We start from the raw sequence: 26425 nt of genomic DNA, 5'->3' as shown, positions 1-26425 counted from the left end.
CCATGACTAGATAAATTATTTAACCCTGATGCTGCAGTGCTTTACTTCACCTTACATAATCCTGTAATTCCATTTAATTGGCTACTGAAATAATTACAAAATAGTACAGAATGAATATTGTGTTCTGCAAATAAAAGATGTATTCTTCCTGTCTGTTCTTGCACCATTTCAGTAGGTGGGTTTGTATATTTAGATAATTAATTTTCAAGCAACTGGATGGTTTCTGCTATCCAGGAAGTGACAGTGATTGTGTCCTATAGAGCTCAGTTGACACTGGGAAAAGTCTTCATTGAAGTATTAACTTAATTCGTTATTCTTATGTCTATTTTCTGCAACTGCTTTAGCAAATGAATTTCATCTCTCTGAGATACTGGTGTTACTGTAATTCATTCACTCATATGAATGACTTCTGACTAAACTACTGAATTAATGCACAACAATTACAGTTACATTTTCAGTTAAAAAACAAGTCAACTGATAACTGTCAGTTATCAGATACATGCAGTCAGTGTTCTCGAGTGAGACAGAACATGAAACATTCTCAGAAATTATTCCAAGAATAGTTATGGATAGCTATTAAGTTCACAGAATTAAAAATCTGATTACAGGCTGTTTGTGAACAAAGTTAAAATTAGTTTAAGAAAATAATTGTTATAGATTGCTTGTTTATCTCTATTGCACTTCTGAAATATTTCTACTTGTACTCCACTGTCAATTAAGCTTCTGTCTCAAGCGTAAACTAATATCTTTTAAACAATAATCCAATATGGAAATAGCCTGAGCAGTAATGCTATAATTATAGCAATATTGAGCTGCTTGCCTATTTTTGTTCATTTTGCATGTCTGTCTCACACAGTGTCCAGGGAAAAAGAAGCAGAATTAACAACAACTAAGAACTATCAACAAAGAAAGTGTTACATTTTCTGTTTGGTTCACTGCAGATTGAAGAAATACAGTATAGTGGAGTTCATGGAGATTTTTTGGGGCAGAAACTGATTCTTGTATGTTTACCTGTTATCTGAGGATAGAAGTAGCCTGATCTTGAATTTGGTACCATGTACCAAAACTACTATGCCAACTATAAATAATAATAGCAGTGAAGCAAAACTGTGAATTCCCTTTCCATTTAATTATGTCTCAGAGGTTGAATTTTCTGGATGCCCACTCCATGTAATAGCTTGGAATTGCTGATGATCAGGATATAACTATTATATGAAATATTTTGATAACATGTTAATATGACTATTCATAATTTTTAAAAAAAACTAGTTTGAGACTGTTAAGTGTGATTTTGCACTCCTAGACCCTTGTTTCTTTCAATTTGTGTTTTATTGATCACTGTATAAAACTTTCCATGGGTGTCCAACAACCATGTTAGGAAAGAGACTGTGGAGAATAAAATTTCTCTCTAGAGGCAGTGGGAACATGCTTTCTTCTTCAGGATCAAAGCTGAAAACCTGTCAGTGTTTTTGGTTAAGTTAAATAGTTTGCAGGTTCCACACCATACAGTACAGTCAGCTTTGTGTAAACAAACCATGCTGAGTTTGGTAATGCATAAATGTTTAGAATTACAGGTAAATAAGGATGACAACCCTTTTGTTAGTTTAGCAACAGTGAATCAGTGTGAAACAGTGGTCCTTTTTTAGACCTCATGTTTGCAGATGCAATTTCTCTCAGTCTTTGTCACATCTCCCAGTTTACATATTTAGGATCAAAATCATTTTATGCTGAGTAGATAAGAAATGTGATGTACTGTATGATAGCATTTATTGTCACGGATATATTTTCTTTCATATCTTTAAATATTCACTATGCCTGAAACTAGCTGGACTATGCTATTATGCCAAAGTGTTAAAATGTCTTTTATTTCATGAGCTGTTTTTGTTTTGAGTTGAATACCTGTGATAATAGTGACATGGCTATCTGAATCTGTTGCAGTGTGCCTGAATATTATGACTATGGTCACGGAACAAGTGAAGAGGCTTATGACAGCTACGGTAAGGTCTCTTCTATCTTCTGCAAATGTGTGAAATCAAAGGAAAATATCTGTCACTAGCAATTCAGAAATTACTTCCATACACTTTTCTTTATTTGTCTCATTTTACAAAGACCAAACAAAATAGATTTGTGTAACTTTAGGGTGAGTTTTGATGTAGAACCAGAAAATTGGACTGATGAATTTTAATCAAAATTACAAAGCAAATTACTTACAGTCACAGGTCAGTTTAACAGCAACACAAAAGTTTCTATTAGTGCTTGAATATCTTTCACAGTGCTAAATTTCAGTCAGCTTGATGTGCCAACAATACTATGCATCTATTGCTGTCATTTGCATAATTTCAACCAGCAAGATTTGTGAGATTTAGGAATATAGACTTAATCAAAGTGGAAGGAAGGAGAGGATGGTGTATCACCATGGGAACCCCTATTGCACCAAGATAAAGGAGTATCTCATGCCACACTAGGCAGTATGAGTAGAGGGAGAGCTGTAGTCTGCCCCACTGAGTCTGTCTCTGAGCTGGAACAGTTCCACTTCATGGGTGTGGGGGGCATGAAAGGAAGAGAAGTGTAGCTCCCATGGTATAAACTCAAAGTTGTTTGCTATTACTGATATCTTTCAATAACTAGAGTCTAGACCATGTTTTCCTATTAATAATTATCAGTATGTTGTGTCAGGTGGCACAGTGAATCTCGCTCAGAGATTTTCACTGAAATAACAAAGCTGGCTACTGTCAGCTTAGAGTGACCCTAATATTCAGCAGAGATGTCATGCCTGATTTACTGCTTCTGAAGTATCCTAAGTCTACATGGTGACTTCCACAGCATTGTGAAAATGAGAGCTGCTGGAAATGATGCTGCAAATGAAAGTTACACTAAGGGGTTATATAAGTGTTTCTGCTTGAAATAAATAATTTCATTCATGCAGCTGTGAGGCAAATACCACTAACGCAAATTTGCAGTTTCCTCTGTATTGGTGCAGAAATAGACATTACTGAGACCTTGTCAAAATGATTGCATTGCATAATCAGAAATAATTTATTTTTTTGTACAATCAGTTCTCACAATATATTTGGATGATACAATGTGCAGTCAAGCACATTTTCAATGCTAGGCAAGTAATAATAGTAGTTTATCCATATACATGTGGGTGGTTCAGTTACCCTTTGTTTTGCTTCATTTTTGTTCATACAGTTTTAATAGCTGTAGTGGAAGATCCTTCCTCCCATCTACAGATCCCCTCTCCACTGCTGTCCTGAATGCACTGTTAAGCTTTTGAGCAATGCAGAAAATAGTCTGAACTCAGCAGTAAGAATTACTCACTGTAACTTTTAATTACACTCCTCCATGCTGAATCTCCATGTGTTTGGGCAAGACACTTAAAGTAGTGTCACTTTCCTTCCAATCCCTCATTTGTAAAACTAGAAGAATATTACTTGTTTTCCCAGCAGGGATTTTGAATAGGCTAATTAGCTAAGGCTTACAAAGTGTTCACAGAGTGGCATCATGACTAAATTTATGCTCTGCATGAAGCTTCTATTTTTTGTTTTCCATTCAAGCAGTTGAAACAAGCCCAATATGTCTGTGTTTCCTTTGCTAGTCTTAAAATATATGGCTGATAACTGTGGACTTGATTTTTTTTTTTTTCTTTTAACTATTATCTGAGTTGGTATTTGTCTACAAAGATCTGAGTGTTACCAATAACCTGGAATAAACTTAAAGTTGAATAATATTTCAAATTGCAATTTTTCTACTTTCTGAAAGCAGATACATTTATATGTAACTGTTTATGCTACTCTTGGTTCACTTACTTTAGAAGATCAGTAAATTTGCCAGTTTCATGCCTTGGAAATCTGTGCAGGAACTTCTGTCCTTCCTAAATCACCATTATTTATCTGAGGAGGTAATGTGAGTACACAGAGCTACAGACCTATAGAATATACGCTGAACTTCCTCCATTTCTGAGTTTTTGCTGTATACACTGATGTTCTCTCTGATCTATCACCCCTTCTCCTCCTCACTTTACCCTAATTCTCCGTTTCCAGTTCTCTACTTTTTCAGGATGTTTTCCAATTTATTGTGAGTTTCCTGAACCCATTCCACTGTATAAAATCAGCTTCCCCTTCATTTTTCATCATCCTGCAAAAATTAACAGGTTTTTTTTTTTCATTTGAGCTCAATTACACACTTTGTTTTGCCTTCCATAACAAGGCTATATTCCTCCTTTACAATTCTTTCCAGCACACATCTGCAATTCCAAATTCTCCCAAACCCTGAATATGACCACAGACAAATGGTACATGAATACAGTCTTGTTGTCAACTCTTAGGTGTTATGTGCTACAACTTTGCTTTTCTCCTTTATCCTTTTCAATACCAGTATCTGAATTATCAAAAATTTACTAGCTTGGCATTTTTTTACTTTCTTCCATGCATCCTCTTGCTTCCAACTTACCTTTAGAGAGGACAGTTTTCAATCCTGAGAAGGTTTTCTTTCATTTTTTATGAAGTAGATTCAATGAAAAAGTAATGTTACTTCATACTTACAATCTTTTTAAAGTATAGAATAGGGTTCTCTCTAGCTTCTGAAGTATAGAGCACAATGGTACTGCAATGTGAGCTGCCTGCTATGACATTTCTTGCTATCTGTACTTGTGAGAAGTAGCAGGTGGTTTGTGTCTCATGGGTTCTTCTCTGCTCCTTTTAAAAGAACTTGGGGAGAATTCTGATTTTCTGATTTTGGGGAAACTGTTTCCTCAGAAGATCATAAGATTTAAGTATTTATGGATTTTTCACAGCATGGTTCCAAAAATCAGAGGGGTGTTTTAGAGCAGAGCCCTAAACATTTAATTCTCACCATTTAATTCTCAGGAAGTTCACATCTCTTTGATTAGATGGAAGTACTAAACAGGGAAGAATCTGAGTAACTTGTCATAAGCTGGGCAAGGTGGATTCCTAAACAGTATCCACTGTTGTAAAATCCATGACTTAACTGCCTTAACTCCTTGCTCAGTTTCTTTTTTGAAGGTTTGTAAGAATTCCATCCCCTCCAAATCCAGCCAAGAAATCTCCCAAGACAGTAGGAAGATCAGGGATGTATGTAAAGTCACACTGCTTTCCATGACTAAGGGGTGTTCCATGAATGAAAATTTGCAGTACAGAACCCCCTCAGGAAGTCAGAAACTTAAGCTCTGTTGTGATTTGATGTGCTTGTCACCCAGTCTCTCAGAAGGATCAAAGTAGAGACACTTCAAAGCATTCCCTGCAGCAGTCTCTGAGCACATGGAAATACAGTACTCAGGAATTATGAGATTCCTACAAATTTTTTATAAGATCAGGATTATGCAGCTACTGCTAGAGAATTTTGAGGATCACTGTTCCACACTGAGGAACATAAATTTGGGACATATGCCTGAAAATCTTAGAATGTATCCCTTATAGGGTTTCTTCATGTGAGTTGTAAAGAAATATCTTTAGAAGGCAGTTTAAAAATAAAAGATCAGTCATTTAAAGTACTGTACAAATTTTCAAAAATGTAAAGCATCCTCACTTCTAATCACACTCAACAAACATTTATGATTCTTCTGTCACTGAAGGTTTCGATACCTGCAGATAAGTCTAAACTAAGGTAACAGTGTCATGTTAACTCGATGCTTATGTTTTAAAAGAGAAAGCATGACATTGGATTAATCTCTGAACAAAAAGTTTATATTCTTTGCTCTCATTACACATTAGTAATTTTGTGGCTTCCCTTCTGGCACTGTTGTCATCTGAAGAGATATCTAGTGAAAACATGAATTTAATCATTTGTCTTACAAATCAATTAGGATAAAACATACACCTAAAGTTTGGTAACTAAGAATCTTTCCTGCACATCTGTAACATCTCAACTCCAAAAAGCATCTTTCCTGGACAGAACTACTGTAAATAAGAGCCCTTTGTAATCAATTCATGTTCTCATTTCTTTTTCCTTTTCCCTGTTGTTTATTTTTAGAGGAAACAGCATTCTTGATTTAAGTGCTGTGGTGTGTTAGGTCACATTAGATAGATAACAGAGAAGAGTATATGACTTGCAGGCAAGGCAGAACCAAGAAACTGTATTCTTGACATCTGACCTGCTTCATTGGTTTTTCATCTGAATCCTTTTTTGTCCTTGATCAGAGCATTCCAGACTTCGTTTTTGAGCAGCTCTTTCTGTCTTAGTTCTCCCAAAGGCTGGAGACTCCAGCGGTGAGCTCTGCCAGTTGCTGCTGCAGAAGGCTCGAGAGGCTTCTGCCCCTCCTTCCAAAGGGAGACTGCCATGGTAGTGAGAGTGAGCCTCTTGTTAGATGCTACAGTTCACAGCCTGGTGCATATCCAGCCTTGTGTATTACCTGAAAATTATGGCCATTATGTTTTTATGTCAGGTCATAAACTGCAGTATCTGACTCAGACTTCTCGTTGCTACTACCAAAAAAGCAGAAACCCTAGATAGAGAGTGAAAGGATCGGTGGAAGTCTATAACCTCTTAAACCACCACAATTAAATTAGGATAACACCATCTGCCAAAAGCCTTAGGAAAGAGTTAGGAAGGTTAATCTGTGGCTTGCCACCTACAAAAAGAGGGAAGACATAAATGAACTCCAGTTACATTACTGCTGCTTTTCAGGAGAAGTTTGCAAGGCTTTTTACTGCATGTTCTGCCGTTGCATTAAGGAGACATTGAGTATTTTGTGTCTTCATCAAAATTTTTCAGCTGTTTAGATTTTCTCAAATGATCTTTTTTTGATGCATATTGTACTCCAGTTTAGCATTAGGTACTTGTATACTTGTAAAGAACTGAGCATTTGGTTTTAGGATAATTCCATCTTTAATTAAAATTGGTGAGTGTGACCGTTTGCTGTAATTCATTTTAATGTAAGACATTATTTAGGTTGTAAAATGCTGCCACAATTATTTAACTATTTCACAAATAATTCCCTGCCAGTCATGCCATATAAGAGCTTTGCAATTGTTTTAACAATTTAACAATTGTTTACTAAGTAATCCTCTACAGAACTGGCACTTCATGAACAAATTCTTTATAGACCTTTATAGCTAACAACTAAAAATGTACAGCAATATTCCAGTACTCTTTTATTATATTGTTTAATTTTTTATTCTGTTTGTCCTAAAAAACTGTATCATCTAGTAAATAAAGTTTCTCTATAATGACAATAATAGTTTCTGCTGAACAAGTAAAAGTAAGTATATCATGATGAAATTAGTGGAGGAAAGCATGTATGGAGGGTTTAATCTTCTGGAATTCTGATAAATAGCTTGACTGAGGAGATGTTACCTTAGGAGACATGAATTCTCATACTTCATTAGAAGACATGCTCATGTCATGGAGAAGCTCAAGGAACTGCCACCCTAGTGTGAAATAAGCCCTCTATGGCAATGACAAAGTAAAATGAAGCCGTGTCACAATGTATACAGAGAAAATACTTTTGAAAAAGCACTTCATAGCAATTGCTCTGCAGATTGAGATATGCAGGTTTTTTTCAGCTGTTGAGTCCAAGCTCCTTCTTCATTTTTAATAACTTTAGTATTGTAGATCATTGCTCCTAATATTCATTATGCTCAGCATGCTAAGGGTTTCTTGCCTTTTTTTTTCCTAGCCTAGTCTCATTTAAATATTCAAATGTAGGAAGTCAAGTGCTCAAATAATTCATAGTGACTGATTTGCTGATGTAAGAGACATAGGTCTGATCCTCATCATTACAGTGTTTGACTTCACATGGCTTGTGATTACAAACAATGTCTTTATCAACACTAATTAACAAAGTTTTACTAATGTGCACCAGTTTTTCATTTATATCATCTGAGTGTATACATTTGGCTTCTCCTAGAAAATATTATGGCAACATACCAAGCAAAACTTTCCTTGGTGTGTGGGTCTTAAAATCATCAGGGAATAAATAATAAAACTATAGAATGGTTTGGGTTTGAAGGGACTTTAAAGATCATGCAGTTTCAACCCACTGCCATGAATGAAAACACCTTACACTGGCCCAGGTTGCTCAGAGCTCCATCCAGCCTGGCCCTGAACACAGCCATGGATAAGGAAATCACAACTTCTCTGGGCAACCTATCCCATTGCCTCACCACCCTCACAGTAAAGAGTTTCTTCCTAACATCTAATATAAACTTGCTCTCTCTCTGTTTGAAGCTATTTCCCCTTCTCCTGTCATTACATGCTCTTGTAAAAAGTCCCTCTCCATCTTTCCTATAAGTTTCCTTCAGATACTGAAAGGCTGCAATTAGTTCACCCTTAAGCCTTCTCTTTTCCAGGCTGAACAATCCCAATTCTTGTAGATTTTCCTCACAGGAGAGGTGTTCCATCCCTCTAATGATCTCAGTGGCCTCCTCTGGGCTCACTCCAAGTCCTTGTCCTTCCTGTGCTGGGGACCCCAGAGCTGATGCAGCACTGTAGGTGGGGTCTCACCAGAGCAGAGCAGAGGGGCAGGATCCCCTCCCTGACCCTGCTGGACACGCTGCTTTGGATGCAGCCCAGGATACAGTTGGATTCCTGGGCTACGAGTGCACAAGGCCAGTTCATGTCCAGCCTCTCATCCACCAAGTCCTTCCCAGCAGGGCTACTCTGGATCTGCTCATCCTCCAGCCGGGATTGATACCAGGGATTGCCCTGACCCACATGCAGAACCTTGAACCTTGTTTTGTTAAACTGCATGAGATTCCCCTGGGCCACTTCTTGAGCTTGTCCATGTCCCTCTGGATGCCCTCCTGTCCCTCAGGTGTGTCAACAGCACCACTCAGCTCAGTGTCATCTGCAGACTTGCTGAGGGTGCACTCCATCCCTTCACCTCTGTCATTAATGAAGATATTAAATAACACTGGTCCCCATACAGACTCCTAAGAGACACCACTTGTCACTCATGTCCATCAGGACCCTGAGCCATTGACCACTACCCTTTGAATGTGACTTTTCAACCACTTCCTAATCCATCTTATTATTAATTAGGCATCTCAGAGGCAATAAGGCACAGAATGTGCCATTGCGGTGGAGGTTTTGTGGTGTCTTGACAGAGCATCTGGCTGGCTGTTTAGCACATGCTGGGTGCTTCTACACTAACACAGTGTTCTTTAGAAGCAGATTTACCAGTTGTCTGCATTTATGGATCATCTTCTTTACACATCACTAAATAGGTTTGAAATATATAAATTTTAGTTTGAAACTAAAGCAAAAGATGCAATGCCAACTGTTTGTGAGATTTCACTTCCAGAGGCTCAAACAAGGGCCAGTCTGAAATGAAAAATACCTGTAGAAGCTGTATTGTGAATATCAGGTCCTCAGTGTCAGCTGTTTTCCTCTGCAGTTCATCCCTGTTGGTGTGCACTGTGTGCTAATATTGATACAGCACCTACATCCTGGTGCCCTCCACGCTGTCCCTGCTAGCAGCCTTGCCATATGTGCCATGGTTCTGAGGAGTGTGTCGTGCTCCTGCATGACCATCTTCACTTTGGGCTGATTGAGGCACCTGGTCTCTTGCTGAGCATGAGGAAGATTTACACCCAGCCCTGGGAACTCAGAAGTGCTCCTGAGTCTTCCTGTAGGGCACTCAATTTTTTATTCCACTGGGAACAGGAGGCATTGAAGATTTCTACTGCATATAGGCAGAAGATATACCAAATAAATTGCCCTCCTTTAATCTCCTATTTCAATCATTCCTATACTTACTGATAGCATCATACCTACTGTGGGACAGAATGAACTGACAAAAGCATTTTCTTGATTTTCTGCAAAATTTTATCAATTCTTTACTGGAGGAATCACCTTAGCTGTATCTCAAATGGCATTCATTCCTTCAGAGGAGATTTATGATTTTCATAAGAGCATGATTTTGAAAGTGTACGGGGAAAGGAGCACATTTTGAATTCAGCTATGATGACTAATGTGGGGATTTGTCAAATCAGTGTTCTAATTAGACTACAATTCTTTAGAAAGTCCCATATTTAAGCTCATTGCATTCTTTTAACTGTCTGTGTGTCCTAAAGCTTTTGTACTCTAGTTATGCTACGAAAATAAAAAAAAATGCTGCACGTAGCACAAGATTGGTTTTAATTTATAGCAACTTATTGTGCTTCCTCTATTACTTCTGAATTATAAATCATTTTCTATGACAGAATAAGAATAAGTAAATCATGCAAAACTTTCCTATGTAATATTTCAAATGGTAATTTCACCGCCTTGCACCATGGAAACTGTAGAGTTGGAGAATCTAAGACAAAAGTCCTGTAATATTTATGTGCAGCTATTTAATTCCAGATGAGGTATATCACTGCATGTTTCATGTTGCATGACCATAAAGTAATAGAAAACTGATTTTTACTGAAAATAAGTAAAATGCTGCAGGTCTAGTAAAATAAAGGGTACTTAGAATGGTGTAAGCTAGCTTAATTGGTTTGAGCCTGGCTTTTGAAAACATTTCTTATCTTCTTAAAACTCCAAATTTCAAATAAAAAAGGCACAATTTGTGATTCAAAAGAGTTACTTCAACTCTTCTTCTCACAAAATAATAAAATGTCAAGTCAGAAAATCCTGTGTATTTAGCAAGCTTTGCACATGAGCAAAAAGAGATCAGAAGAAAGTGCATGTTCTCCTAAAAAAGAGCAAAACAACAAAATCTGTTCTTGCATTTTTGTCTAAAATAATAATATAATTGTCTAATAATGACACAAGAAAAGTGCAGCTACCTTTTCTGTGTGGATTTTTGGGCTAAAATACTGGCTGTGTCAAAGTTAGTTGAGCTTCAGTCATTAGTTTGCGTAGGACAAATTTTCCAGCCATTTGAAAGTAGTATTTTGTCTCTATCCATCTTTCTATGGAGGCTTACTTGAAATACAGCACAAACTGAATTGTCCAAAGAAAGGCATTCTAATTTTAAGAGTTCTCATTTTAAAGCTTTGTCTGGTTTCGACTGGGTCTTCTGCTTCCTTTTCTCTTACTGCTCAGGCAGTTAATTACATCTCAGAACACCCCAGGGAGGGAGGTGTTCCCGTTTCATTCTACTGGTGAGGAAGCCATACCACAAAATACTGAACAATTGTCCAAGGCAACTGAGAAAACAAGGAGTAGAGCTATTAATCCAAATTCCTGTGCAGTGTGGTCTCTCCACATGTATGCCACAGAAGAGATTTTTTTTTTTTTTTCTCACAGGAAATAAAACTATTTTACTGTGAATCAAAATCAACTTCTGTTTCTAAAACACCAAAAGGTAAATGAAAAATAAAATTGATCCACTACACTACTTGTAGTTATATACATCTTAACTGTCTAATCAGAATAGCTCTTTCTAATATTTTCCTGGCCACCTGTCCAAAATAATTGACCAGAAATTGATAAAACTGTGCTCAGTAATGGTGAACAATATTCAGATGCTAAATAAGGTACTGGGAAGAAAAAGTGATCAGGTCCTGATTAGTTTCAGGACTAAGCAATGACTGTAAATAAAAAATAATTAGGAAATAATATATCCCTATGTAAAACGTATGACATTAATATATATTTTTCTTTTTAATTCAACCATTATTGTGATCTGCCCTTTAAATATTACATTTTTTCCTTCTTTTCATATTTGAAAGAGTTTTATTCAATTCTGAAAAATTCCATTATAAAGTTGCAGAATGCTAAATGAAGAGTTAAAAAAAGTGTCTGATTATGTGATTTTCTTGAATAATTACTTAAAGACATTTAGCATGTGATGATAGCCACATGGACAGACCACTAAATTTTTCTGTGCTTCCAATAATGCATAGGTAAAACAGTAAGACAGAAACAATATGTACCCTTTATATTTCATTCATTCATAGGTACCCATCTCTTTGCTATAAATGTTACTGTTTTGATCCCATATTCAAAGAAATTTCTCAGGTTAAAAATTATATTACCTTTTTACATTCTGACTCTCCAGTAAGAAAAGAGGGAAAAAACCCTTAAAATTCTGTATTTAAACAGATCAGAGCTATGAAGTCTCCTAGCAGTTGATCAAAAAATAATCTTTAAAGACAGCCTCAAGTACTGTATCAGTTATGTGTGTAATAAATACTGGAATCATTTCTGTAACTCAATGAACACATTAAAGTAAATAAGAGTCCATCTGAATCATAAAAAGCTGTGCAAAAACACTAACATGCAAATTCAATCAGTCATAAACCAAGGGTGCTGATCACCTGTGATAATAAGAATTAATTTTATATCCTAAAGGTGAGCTTCAAATGCCAATTCACAGGAGCATATAACAGATTGAAAGACATGTGCAGTGTAATTAAAAGGGCTGTGCCCATGTCTTCACATTTCTTATCAAAGTAGCTGTGACACTGTCATACCCAAAGCAATCCTTTAATCCAAGCACACTCAGATTCCTCACCTATAAACTCTCTTAAGTTAACATCATGATGAAATAACTCCTACTTTTAGTTTCTGAAAGCAAAACATAAAATATTTCTCTTCAATTAAGAATGGCAAAGTTGCCAATAGCACCAAATTCCTGAAAAAACAGAACCCTCTTCCCTCAGTTATTAAGCTGCTTCTGTGGATTTCTTTCTAACCATAGTCTTTGACACCTGATAGCACTGGAGACAGTCAGAAGTGAAAAGGACAGAGAATGAGTGTGGTCTGCTAGAGCAGAAAGAGTGGATGGAAGTCTGGAGGTCATTGAGGGAAGGGGAAGGTCAGACTCCACAGGGTTTCTTTTCACAGGAATGAGAAAAAAGGAAAAGAAGTCAGCATTAGACCACAACAACCACCCTGCACCTTTCTTCAGCTCTTGGCCAGTCTCCTGCAGTTCTCCCAATTACCTTTCTCTCTCCAAACCTACATCTGTTGCCTGCTCTTCACCTGAAATGCCTCTCAGTTTCCATTTCATTAACATGTCATTTTCTTAAGATGAAATATGTCCAGGCTCTCCTTCCCCTTTTGGCACAGTTTTTCTCTGAAAGACAAGGCTCACTCACTGTTCTCCTGTTCTCACAGTGAAACTTAGCCTGGTAATCAAACTTTTGACCCCTCTGCTACCCAACGTGCTACCTAAATCTCTGTGTGACTGCTGAGGTAGTCTATAGGACTCCAGCTTTTTAAGATTGTTCCCAAAGACAGAGATTTCCATTCTCAGGAGCTCCCTTTCTTGCCTTGGTGCTGAAAGAAAAAGGTTACCTTGGAGTTCTGGGAGGAAGACATGAAAGAGCAGCTTCCATGTCAAGGAACCTTTAATTACTAGCATGCAGGCATATTATTGTTCATCAAAAACCCCTCTAGGAAAAAAAACACTAGCAATCTGATTTATTTTTTGGTGTGGCTGCATCTAGTAATATACTGGCACATTGTGGTTCAGAGTCTCTTCTCTCCCTATCCTCTTGCTGCTCTCTATCCCCTTGCTTCCTCCACGATAAATATATGATCCTTTACTGCTGTATGAGTGGTAGACAACAGGGTTTTCCCACTGAAGGCAGTAGTCCCAAAACTTCTTTATATCCTAAAACTTTTGTACTCCAGTTATGCTATGGATGGATTGGCTATGGATTCACCTGTTAATACAGTAGGGTCTATCATGCAATATCCACAGGAGCTGTTAGCTGCCAACTATCACATCATATTTCAATGATGGTATTAAAGCTTGAAATCAAGCAAATAGGTCCATCATGTTACTGAAATAACCAGCGTAAGAGGCTTGTACCACAAATTATGATTCAGTTTTTGTTCCATATCAGAAGCTGGTCCAGCCACAGGAGCAATTTGCTTTAAGAATAGTCAAGGAAAAGTAGTTTCCTCCGGTTGGCATTATAAAGTTATCTTTTACTGTGTGAGTACTACCAAAAAGACTGTACATTTCACCTTTACATGAAGGTGCTGCAATCTGGACAATGGTGAAGGGACTAAAAAGGAATAAGAAATTGACTTGTCTTTGTGTTGTACATTTACTGAATATTTTTACTACTTCAGTCATTTTCATTTATATAAATGAAGCTTCTTTTTTCCATATAAATCTCTCTTCTCCCCAAGGTGTGTCTGCAAATGAAGTAACACTTCAGCAAAGGGTAATTGAAGCTGGAAAAAATTTACAGCAAAATGCCATTTTTAAAGGGTGTAATGATACATGCTGCAGAAGCAGGATTTTTAAATTCACTATACAGAAACTTATTCCCTGTAGGAATGAGAGACCTGAGGATTTAGAACTATATCATATTGGCTGCCACTTCTTCAACCCTCTAGGCAGTAGCTTTCCACAGTAAACTTTGGTTTTGTGTGACCATAAAACCCCTCATATTCAAAAAAAGAACATTCTGAAGAATTCAAAGAGAAAGAAAATAAGTGGAGTGCACAAAAAAATCACAGTAGGAGTGTTTCTTGTTCCATAGAAAGATCAGCTGCTACCAAATCTTTTCCAGAGATGCCCACTCCATACATGTTAGCCTGAACTCACTTCAGCTCCACAGCTGCTATTCCCCTCATACCTCAGGGCAATGAGATAATGAAGTGTAGTTGCAAAGACATCTTGCAGAGACGAAATAGCTTTCAGAATTTTAACAGGGTTTTTATGTTTTACATTTTCGTTTCTCATAGTCACAAATTTTTGCAAAAGGAATATTTGATACCTGATTTAACCATTTAGTATTTTTTTGCCTCATGACAGCTATTTATGTTCTTAGTGGCCACAAAAGTCAGCAGTCATTAGCAAAAACAAGGTACTGGCAATGCTGCACTCTGGTGTGATATGATGCACTGTGGTTTGTGCATTTCCATTTTAATCACTCTAAGTATGGTCAGTTGAAGTCAGTGGAAGGCAAAACCAGAAATCTGATGGCCTACTGGATGATTTAGGAGATAATTCGGGTTTTGGGTTCAACTGCTTGACCGGGACTGTAGGGAGTTTACTGATTGCGCCTTTGGGAGGGTTAAATTCCAGAAATACCACATCAGGGAAGAAGAAAGATTTGTAGAAGCATTGTGAAAACTGAACTAGACTTAAAATTTTTTAGCTTATTCTTCCTGAGCATATTTGATTCACCAAATTTTAAAAAGTGTTCTAAAGATACTGCAAAGTAAAATCTTCTCTTGATTAATGTGGTAGCTTTGCTTTTACACGTTTTTCTTCCATTTTTTTTCTTTCTTTTGGTCTTAAATGTAAGTAAAAAAACATATATTTCTTATCTTTTCATGATTCAACTCCTCATCTTGTTACCATACCAACTGCATTAAATGCTATTCAAATTTCTGCTTTAACTTAAATTATAGAAACTCAAAACATCAAATAAATTCTGAACTGGCAGACTAATGCAGTGATTTTTCCAGAGCTGACTGTACCGCCAACACAGTAGTTATTCATTCTCTGCTGAAAGTGAAGGAGTAAGGTTTTTTTTTTCTTCCTTAGATAGGTTGCCTGTGTAGAGAAGTAGGTTAGTTTTCTGTAAGTTTTTTTTGTGGGAGGATAAAGAAATGGATGATAATACCATCCTCATTTTCTTTTTCTAAAGCTTTCAGCCAGAACCCTCAAGAATTTTGACAGCAATTAGCAGTGGCATCCCTTTGTTCTTTCAATTTTAGATATTTACAAAACTTGTTTTTCTTTTCTGTTTTTAGCACAAGAAGAATGGGCCACAACCCGTTCCAGCCTAAAGGCACCACCTCCAAGGTCAGCCAGAGGGGGTTACAGGGAACACCCCTATGGTAGATATTGAAGGTCCTCCTCATCTGTGACCTCATCTCAAAGACAATTAATAGCCTGTGGTCTCCACATAAACAGCAACAAGACAAGTAATAGTCCATTTCTTTTCTATCCTAGGGATTACTGCTCATTATTATCCTATGTACTACTTGTATTTCCTATAACACTGGCGTGACATTGGCATTAGTATTATTTTATAACACGGACTTAGAAAAACAGAGACAAAAAACCTTTGGCAAACATTGTCTATAAACTATTCAAAGATGATGTTCTGTTGGTTGTATTCATTCCTGTGTGTAACTAAAAAGCATGACACTGTTACAGCTTTTGAGTCTCTCTACATACTAGTTAAGGCTGAGTTTCTGTTTAGGGTTGCTGAAAGACTGTAATATGATTTTTTTTTGATTTTTTTTTTCAAGCCAGACAATAATCAAGCTGTAGATAAGATGTTTTAACCTGTCTTTTTTAATATATGTTAGTTTAGATTAAGATGCTCGATATTAAGTTTGTAAATTTAATTTTAAATGCTGTTTTAATGGGGTTGAAAACTAGCAGCTACTGTATGTATGTAGCTAACTGAAGTTGTTCAGTGTTTTAACCTGTATTTGTTAAAAAAAGTCACTTAAAGTTCCATGTGTAAGCTTCTCTAAATAGGAAACCATAATTTTGTCAAATATGTTTGCCATAATTTGTCAATAAAGCTGAAACCTTTTGTAACAAACTAAATTTGGAATTACTTGTTTTCTAGCTTTAAATGCCTGCTTTATTTCTTTTTCAAGAGATGCCTAAAATGTTTTTTATATAAAAATTACAAAAATGAACCCAAGCCTGTTTTAAGATTTTTTGTGTAAGACTTTAAAAGTTGTATTAATAACTTCTGGTTGTTAAATAATATAAAAGTTAACAAACTAAACTGTTACATGAATCATGGTTAGTATCCACTAATGTATAACATGTTAATGGAAAAAAATGCTTTAGAACAATAAATGGATTTTAAACTATCCTTTAAGCTTGATCTTGCTAAACACAAACTCTGATTGACTTGTTTGTATTAGCATGTCTCTCGTGAGAATGTAATGGAGTTTAAAGAGGTAAGATTACCACTTACCACTGTTAGACTGTCTAAATGCTAGTTCTTCAACCTTTGAGTTTCCCCGCACATTAAATATCCCATTCAACATGTAAGCATTGCATAGATTCACCTATTTGTTTTCACTCAGAAGAGTGCGTTGACTGCATTTTTCGTAGTATATAACAATTTGTCTTGATAAACAAATCATCAGTGTCACTGCCCAGCTGTTGGTACTCAACTTCAAAAACTCTATTTGTAATTTTCAGTGCTAAATATCACCGCCCTTGAAGGCAGTTTAGAGGGCTGATATTTCTTTTGAGACTATCAGACTTGATGGCTGATGATTATTAAGGAAATATGTCGCAGGACTCAAAGGATGACTAAACGTTAAACAGGTAACACTAATAGTAACTCTGTAATTTTGAGTATGCAACAGTAATGTAAAATATTCTCAGTTATTAAGTTACTGATAGTTAAAAAAGTAAACCTACCAAAAGATAACAAATAGGTATATAGGCTATTAAAACAACTAATTAACATTAACTAGTGACAACAAAATTATTCTACAATATATAACCCTCAAGGTAATAAACAGAACTAAAATTAACAATAATAGTAATGCAACTCTTGCTAACATCAAATATATAACCTAAATTTTGATGAAGAAAAAAAAAAACAAAAAAACAGAAGACTTGATGGTAGGGATGCCAAAACTGTTAATCCTTTCAATACAGTCTTTTTGTTTACAGTGGCTTTTTGTCAATGTGATTGGTTTACTTTTTTGATGCGACTAAAGTACAGGCCGATTGCTGTTCAGTTTGTGAACAAAATCTCTTGCAGCTGGAGTTGCATGCTAGCTCTTTTTGAATAGCTTTTGATGAGTATGTTTTGTCCTTTGAAGTGTTAAAGTGAATTTAGTAGGCTACATGATGGTTACATTGAGTTTATTCTGTCTCACTATTTCAGGGACTCACAGGCACTGGACAGCTAAGCAGCAGATCTGCTGGGAAGTGGTCAGGTAAGCTCTGCTGCATCCCAAGGGGTTTTCCTATTTCCTGTTTTTTCTCTGCATTTGTTTTTACTAACACACAAAAACGTGTTCAGCTACAGTATAAAAATAAATGTCTTTCCAGCAATGTTTCTCTGCGTATCAGCATAGTGATTATGGCACAATGGAAATTAACACATTTATGTATGTGTTATGATACTCTTCATCTCAATAAAAGAAGTCTTGTCATCTGGCCTTTTAATGGTAAATATTAAGATGGCGTACTTTATAACTGTTCTTGCTAAAAACATGAGCTTTTGTTTATTAAAAGCGTGCCTACATTTTGGCTAGTCACATAGCAAAGAAAAATGCAATGCTAGCTTGTCTTTGCTTCTGGAAATGTTTAACATTTCTTGCTATGAAAAAATATATATATATAAAATATATTTATATATATATATATATATATAAAATATATATATAAAAAATATCTGTATAGAGAAAGGAAGTTTGTTATTTATTCTTATGCTTGGTAGGTTTTTCTTTTTATGCTTTAGAAAGGCAGGGACATGTAGGTATTACTGTGCAATGGCATGGATGGAGGCATTACTTATATTTCTCTGTTAAATTCATTTAAACATAAAGGTGCATCTTGGATGACCTTCTTAAATAGACTTCAGGTTATATGTGAGATTTTTTGCTGAAGACAAATGTCATTTCTGGAAACAAAAAAAAAATTCATCTCAGTTACAACTTTGTCCATGTACTCAGAAGTGTGAACCCAATCACAAAAGAACAAGTACCAATTCTTGTCATCATTCTTAACTAGGTAAGATTACACAAACACACAGTCCTAGACACATTTATTATTCTGGCATCTTTACCCATGACTGTGGTCTGGATGATGTAACATTTTCCAGGTATGGTGGTATTCAACAATTACTTAGAAACCACAAGTTGTGTTGTATAACTAGATATAAAGTGTTTAATTTTCCTCTCCAAAGGGTTGCCTCAGGATCTTTATAAATTGGTTTTATTGATGTGTACAACCACCCTACAGACCAAAGTGATATAGTATGGCATTAAGGTTTTACAGTCACCTCAGTGTGAGTGTACCACCGTAGGAAAATCTTCCATCTACCCACCTTGCATGTAGTTACACTCATTTTCTTTGGTCAGTAAAGTTCGCCACAGAAAAGGAATTGCTATAAATAGTTCCATGCTGGTATAACTGTGATTATAGGTTATCATGTATTATACATTATACTATATAAGTAGTCCAGGAAATGCTCATATGCCTTACCAAAATGATTAATAACACAAAGCTGAGAGCAGGTCATACCTGATGTGAGATCCAGGGCAATGTAGATAAAATTAATTTCTCACCTGTGCATCACATTTTTATGTGAGGGTAACTACTGTGAACTCCTTGAAGATGGACTTCAATAAATACAGCTTTATAGCAGAGCAATGTCCTTTAATATTCTTGTCTCCAAGTCTACTTTGCCACCATTTGCCACCAATTTTTAAAAATGGCAGAAAATGTCAGTAAAATGATGCATTGTGAAATATTCTTACATAAGAATTATTTTGAAAAAGTAGGTTAAGTCAGTGCAAGCAAGCAACTGTTTATGCAAACATTTTTTCTATTGATTTTCAGGAAAATAGTATGAAAAATTACCCAAGACTGCATGTTCTGTTCAGTGCTAACTAAAATAAATATAAAACTAGTATATTTCATTACTGTTTCTGAAGAAGCCTTGCAGTTAATCAGTTATGTCTTAGGAAAAACATAATCCACTTTATTGATTTTTGAGAGAGTAACAAGAGTCTGGTTATTCTAATTAACAGCTGTCTCCAGGTCTTCCATGAAAAGCTGTGACATATTCCACACATCCACCATCAGGTCAGCCACAATTCTGAGATCCTGAAAACTTGTATGCACCGCCAGAAGATATGTAATTTCACCCGTGCTCCAAGACACTTGTCACCAACCAAACATTTTATTTGGCTTAATTCACTTACCAGTTAGTTTTGTTTGTAATATGAAGAAAAAAGCAACATAAAATACCACAATAAACAAGTGAAGTCACTGGGAAAGAGAAGTCAAAAATGCAAAATTTCTGTTCAAATATTTCTCAGATATTTTTTTTGTTTGTCTGGGTTGATCTCATATGAAGAACAGTTTGATCTTTAGAAGAAAATAGTGCTATATAGATTTTAGAACTTTTTTAGTAGTTAAAACAGCAAATTATATTTTGTTTAGCAGCCTAATTCCATGTATTCAAGAGGTATTCTAACTAAAAAACATTCGGTATTTCTAGCACAGCTACTTTCATTAGAAAATGAAGTAGCACCATGTAACTCTTTCCTATTTGGTTTATCTTACAGCATTTAAACAAAGGTCTTAAATCTTCATGTGAATAAATGAAGAAGCTCAGGAAACACAGTGTATCTGACCTCACCACAGAGGATATGGGCAATGTTTTTGTAGCTCCATGAGGTCCTCAACCTCCATGCAGAGTGGCAGAGCTACAGCCATAAAGCCAAGTATCTCCATCCCCTTACTCCAAGCCCCTTCCATAGCCCAGCCACAATTACTCCATTTTATTTAGACATGTGCTGACTTCCAAACTGCCTACCACTGATGTCAGTGATGGGGAATGAGGGCATGAGAAGCACATTTCTGTGTCTGTGGGACATTTCTGTGTCTGTGGGAGCTCTGAGGAAAGGGATGTGCAGACCTTGTGAGTGAGCTTGGCAGGGTGGAAGGGCCTGTGTCTCTCTTGCCAGGGAGCTGCCAAACCACAGCCATGACTGAGGTACCAAGCTGCATAACAGGACCTTAGTAAAGCAACCAAGTTGCCATTAGGATCAGGACAATTAACACATAGAAGTGCATCAGTTGAATGATAGTATGGATTTATGGTAGTCCTCATGAAATATCATCCAGGTTTATTATCTGAAGGTTAAAATCAAGAGCAAGTATCCAATGTATTGCGTTCAAATAAAAACCAATTTGGTCTATATTATTGATGCATTTCCTTCATGTTTGAGGTAGGAGTGTTGTTTTGTGAACTGTCTTTCTAAGAAAACCAAAGTTTTGCAGGAATCAACTATTGCAGCTGCAAAATTATGAATGGAGGTAAAGGAGAATCATCGCATTAGCTGAACATTGGAGAGAAAAAGTCTTTGATAGTGAGTGAGAGAAGCCTGTGATTCATTCAGGAAAGGAAGTCCTAGAACATTTTCTATATTGTATTGCATTTAACATGCAAAAACAAGTCAAGACTGTATAAAGGTTAATTAGGGACAGGGCAGGATATCAGTGTTCTTCATGCAACCTTCTTAGAGATACCTCATGTTCCATAAAGCTTGCTGGTAAATTTCCTTTCTTTTATGGAAAAAATACTTTGTAAAATGAAAAGACAACTGAGAAACTCTACCTAAATTTCTTAAACAGCTACATATTTTGACAGAAAATTGTTCTGTTACTTTCTGTATTTCTTTTTCTGTATTTATTTTGTGAAAGAAATACCAGATCGAAACAAGATTTTAATGTCCTTAAACAATATGTTTGCTAAAAAATTCTTAGCAAAGATGTTAAAGAAAATAGTTTTGGGTTTTTTTAATAAGTGTTTCCTGAATTCTTTTATAATTTTGTAGAACTTCAATAAATGGCTCAAGACTGCAGGATAAAGCAGTTTGGGGAAAATATTCATACAGCCAGAATCATAGAATAGGTTATAAATTATTCCTACATGACAAAGAACCAATTTATCCCTATATCCGAATCTATGGATTTTTAGGAATCGGGAGGAAAGAGTTCATTTGTAGATGTGTTTTTTTCAAAGTAGGATTAAAAAAAAAAAAAAAATCATTTCACTAAGAGATTACAAAGTCTTTACAAAAAGAAAACTCTTTACAAAAAGAAAGGCTATAACTGGAAAGGTTGGCTGTAGTTAATGTCCAAAAAATAAAGATAATATTTTTTTATTATTTCATGTCATTCTGTGTTGTCAAGAGATCAATCAAAGTACAAAAAGATTCCAAATTAACAAGTAAAATCACAGGAAAAACTGAAAAATATTTGAATACTGAACAGCAAAATAATGCTATTGCTTTCTGAAGTTTTTTGTCCTCCCTTAAAAACTTAGATGCACTCCATGACTTCTGTCAGTTATTAAAACCCACGAGTTACCAGAAAAAGTGTCACATGTCATCAGTTTTACTGTACTGGTCTGCTGAGATAGAACAGGCACACAGGTAACTTTCTCAAACCAGAGATGGCTTTAGAGATGTTCACCATCATCCACTCTGTTGTTAGCTAATTAAACTTTTCTAGTCCTTACTGTTTATCATTGGAACCTGATAGAAAACTTTGAAATCATTCAATTGGTTTTGCTTCTGGTCCTGTCAGTCAGATGATAACATACATTTGAAACATTAAGGAAAATGATTTCTACTGAAAGATTTGCTGATCTCCATAGCTATTAGACAACTTAGGAGCATTGCTCATGAGAATGCAGGTGACTTTTAGTGGAGACATATTGTATACAGTATTTACGTCCTGAAGCTGTGGAATCTGAACTGTGCTTGCCAGTATGAGTACAGGAAAGATTTTCTGTCCTTTCACAGTCTCTGGTTGGCTGAGTTATTTGTATTACATCTTGGCAGAAAATGTTGAAATATATCTCTAAATCATGCATATCTGGAACAAAGTCTTCGTTCTCAAAGAGAAGCAATTTTTGTCAACTTAAACATAAGAAATGCAGATTTCTAAACTTCTACTAAAAATATGTCACTGTTTTAAAGGTTTGTTTTAAAATCCTTTTAAAAGGCTATGTTCAGTAGTTATTGAAAGATATAAATGCCTCCTTTCCTAAAATAATTGAATTAATTTTGAAACCTAGTATGCTTTTCCAGAGAATAGCAAGATTTGTTGAAAATGCAATTGCAGACATATTTCACATATGCAAATCAGAAGGAAGGTTTATTGGAAGATCATACCCATGCTGTAATGGTATAGGTCATCATTCACATATTAAAAAGAAAAATAGGAAAGAGAAAGATGGGCAGTTGATCATCTGTATCCTGCATGTGCACTAAGAATTTTTCAAGATCATATAGGGAAACAATCAGAACTTTCTAATATCTTTTCACCTCATTTGGGTGTACACGGTGGAAAATATAAATGCTTCAGTGCCCTGATAAGAGTAGAATTAATTATGAAAACAATGTATCTTGTTTATTTCTGTTGCTGCTATACCTTACTGATTTAATGGAGGTATAGTTTCTTGTTATGCAGTTATTATTATACAGTGTGACAACAGCTGTTTCTCTCTTGTCTGGCACTGTTGTTGCCATGCTGGATGCGTTAGCTGGTGATGGATGGCTTACTCACAGGAAAGCAGTGAATACTTTTGTTACCTGCCCTTGCATTACAAGACCTTCACACTGCATTCCCACCCACAAGTCAGAGGTACAAACTGCTGAGCTGCTCATCTGTGACTCAGCATTCTGGGCAGAAGGCTTGCTTTTTTACTTCTGCACAGCACACTCTGTGTACAAAGTGTGCAGATACTTTGTGTCATGATTTACTGTATTCACTTTGAACTCCATATTCATTGCTCAGCTAATAATTAATTCTATTTCTTCTTGAACTTTATAGCAATCCTGTACAACCAGTAGCAAACCTCAGTGAAAAGGTCTTGCTAATGCAGCTTTTTGATTTTTCCTTTCTTTTTTCCACTTTTTTTCTCTTCTTCCCAGAAGAAGAGAATGTTTCATATACCTATTTTAACTGAAAAGATAATCAAGGACACTGTCATTCAAATGAAATGCTGTTATTTGCTCATAATACAGGAATTTAGTGTGACGTTCTCTGAGTATTTAAAGCTGATAGGGCTCTTTTTATTATTCTGTATGGTATTTTGAGTATTCAATACCTTCTTAATATCTGTTTTAGAATTCATGATGCAAAGATACAAACAACTGACAGTAATGTTGTATTACATTGAATTCCTGTAAAGCAAAGTAGCTTTCTGATGGAGAATTTAGTCCCGGGTTTCATATACTAAAAATCCATGCTGACATCAAGAACTGAAAAGGGAATATAAAAATCAGAATGTGACCTTTATTCAGTTTTATAATTTAATTAAATTCAAACAGAACACTTAGCTGTGAAGGACTGGATTGCATCACTCCAGCCCATGTCCTGCCTAGCAGCAGTGTGAAATAACCTTGATCCAGGAAGAGCATTTCAGAGACAGTACCATATCAGGATTTTACTTTTCATGTCATCATAACCAATTTTCCCACATGCAAAAAGAATATTCAGTTGAACGTACTTGCCTGGCACTGTTGCTTCCTCAAATCTCAACTTGGCAATCAAATTCATCCATTCATGGTAGTCACCACTTTATTTTCTTGAGAACTATCAAATTTCTGAAGGAGGCACAATACTTTTTGTATCACTGAACTTGTTTGCAGATCTAAGGGAAAAATGGGTTGCCCATTTGATTGTAAAGGCATGTGGGATATGGGAACTTTAGGGAACCTAAAGTGCTCATTTGAAAAAGTTATTATTGGGAGCTCCAATAGTGCTGCATAGTCCTTCAAAGCTGAAATAGCACCTACAGAGCTTAAAAGAGCTGCACTGAACTCAAAATGCTTACTAAAGGCAGCATCTATTTTAATCTCTGCTTATAATGAAGAGTTAGAAAACCAGCGAAGCTGCATGATTCTGCTAGGGTCACTCAGCAGGTCAAAGTGATGTAATAAAGTGCAATTAGCAAAGCAGCAGGTGAGGGTAAGAAGCTGCATCAGGAAATGAAACATGGGGTGCATTCTGAGCTGGGATTTGTTTTGAGAACTGAACTCCCTTGTCCACAGTGCAGTTGTACTGTCATCACTTGGTGCCTGCTGGACTTTACCAGGCAATTGGATGAAGCCACAGCAGAATGTGTGTATATAGGGACCCTAGCTAATACCCACTGTCCTCCCCATAGCGCTGAGCACACCTAAAACCCTACATATTCTTAAGCTTTATAGTGCTGACAGTTCTGGAAATAACAGAAGATCTATTTTAGACCAATTTAGGGATTATTTTAGATTCAGAGTGCCCGATTTACACTTATCTTCATCCGTGTCCTTTATAACCCTATTTTTCTATAGCTGCATCACCTGTTTCCATGGTAAGTTTCTCATGCTGTATGTCTTTGATGAGCAAAAAAGACATTTCAAAACGCTGATAAGGGCTTGAGATACCTGGTAATACCCACTGTCCTCCCCATAGCACTGAGCACACCTGAAAACCTACATATTCTTAAGCTCTATAGTGCTGACAGTTCTAGAAATAACAGAAGATTTATTTTAGACCAATTTAGGGATTATTTTAGATTCAGAGTCATTTGTTTGGGTTTTTCTACTTTGGAGTCTGCTTAGCTAAATTAATGGAAATAAGGCACCTGATTTTGTAATACATAGTCAACTAAAAATAACCCTAAGAATTTCTTTAAGTATCTAGAAAGCAGATGGGTTTTAGGATAAAAATACTTTCTACCAGGTTCTTCATCTGCACTTATTTTAATGAATCATTCTCATTCATAGCTCTCACAGATAAAATACAGAACAAGCTATAAAGTAGAATTTTCCATGCCTCCATTTCTCTCATATTTTCTTGTAAATATACTTTTGGCAGGGCTAGCCATATTGTCAACCACTAAGATGTTCTGTAAATGCAACTGTGTCCACTGCAAATTAAATTTTACAAGATGGGTATCTGCTCAACCCAAGGATTTTGGTCAAAATGCTGAACAGTTTAGAAAAATAAAAAAATCCTTTTTCTGTCAGATCCAGAAAAAGATGTTTGGGGTGCCTGGCGAAGGTGTCAGGAGAAATACATAGAACAAGAAAATGCTCTGTCTGTATAAGCAAATTGGACAACACCAGAATGATCCTATCTCAGATTTATTTCCCCAGTGCTTGTATTTTTAATTGCAGTCTTGCCTAATGTACAGGTTGATGTCTGTGGAGATGTATAAGGGTTGTGTGCCCAAATAGGCTCTTAGCCACAGAACCACTGGCAGACATTCCCAGTGATTTGGAGGGTGTTTAATGGCCAACAGCTGAGTTTGGCTAGAACAGAGGAATGGATTATACTGTCCTTCAGCATCCCTATCCACAGAGTTTTGTGTCAAGGTAGGCAAGCTGCTCAAAGTAGAAGCCTCCTAATGTTGTGTTTCCTGTTGTCTTGAGATCTTACAAAGACTCTTTGGATCTTATTTTCAACAGCTACAAGTGTCATCAGCTGTGCCTGACTGTGTAAAATGCTGTTTAAGGTTAGGTGCAAGCCTTGGCTTTCCCAGACAATGTAAAAGTGTTGAATGTTTTATTTTAACTCAGGAATAAACAGTTATAATTATAATAAACAATTAGTTACACTTATGAGGTATTCATGTAGCATAATCACAAATGACACAGAAAGCCAACTGTGAAATTCGTAATTTTTTCAAGAAAAATTAAAGCTTTGAATAAAGTTCAGACAATTAATAAAGGAAAAACACATTGAATAATGAGGATAAAAGAAATATTGAATAGCTGTTCTTTCAGTTCCTTTTCTTATGCATGAAATCAAGCAGAAAAAAAATTGAATTCACCCATT

The 26425-nt window shown here is 36.1% G+C and overlaps 1 protein-coding gene across 31 annotated transcripts in view; it reads left to right on the top strand.

The window, feature by feature from the left end:
- The window catches only part of KHDRBS2 (KH RNA binding domain containing, signal transduction associated 2), a 403209-nt gene that overhangs the window by 300135 nt on the left and 76649 nt on the right, over positions 1 to 26425 (top strand). For 7 of the 31 annotated variants that reach the window (XR_015282862.1, XR_015282858.1, XR_015282857.1 and 4 more), the window contains 3 exons: positions 1939 to 1997; positions 15616 to 15789; positions 17739 to 17790. Coding sequence is in view for 3 of the 31 variants with exons in the window: in XM_086876175.1 (XP_086732301.1) it covers positions 1939 to 1997; positions 15616 to 15713 (157 nt within the window). In the remaining 28 variants the exon portion in view is untranslated. Of the gene's footprint in view, positions 1 to 1938; positions 1998 to 15615; positions 16704 to 17038; positions 17168 to 17738; positions 17791 to 18405; positions 18590 to 19611; positions 21815 to 25781; positions 25963 to 26425 lie in introns of those variants that run through there. The other 24 variants (XR_015282861.1, XR_015282856.1, XR_015282873.1 and 21 more) reach the window with 13 other exon arrangements.

The sequence above is a fragment of the Cyanistes caeruleus genome, chromosome 2 (genome assembly GCF_971803275.1).
Source record: "Cyanistes caeruleus chromosome 2, bCyaCae1.hap1.1, whole genome shotgun sequence".
NCBI lineage: Eukaryota > Metazoa > Chordata > Aves > Passeriformes > Paridae > Cyanistes > Cyanistes caeruleus.
Note: the sequence above shows the minus strand (reverse complement) of the source record. Positions and strands in the feature narration are given on the sequence as shown.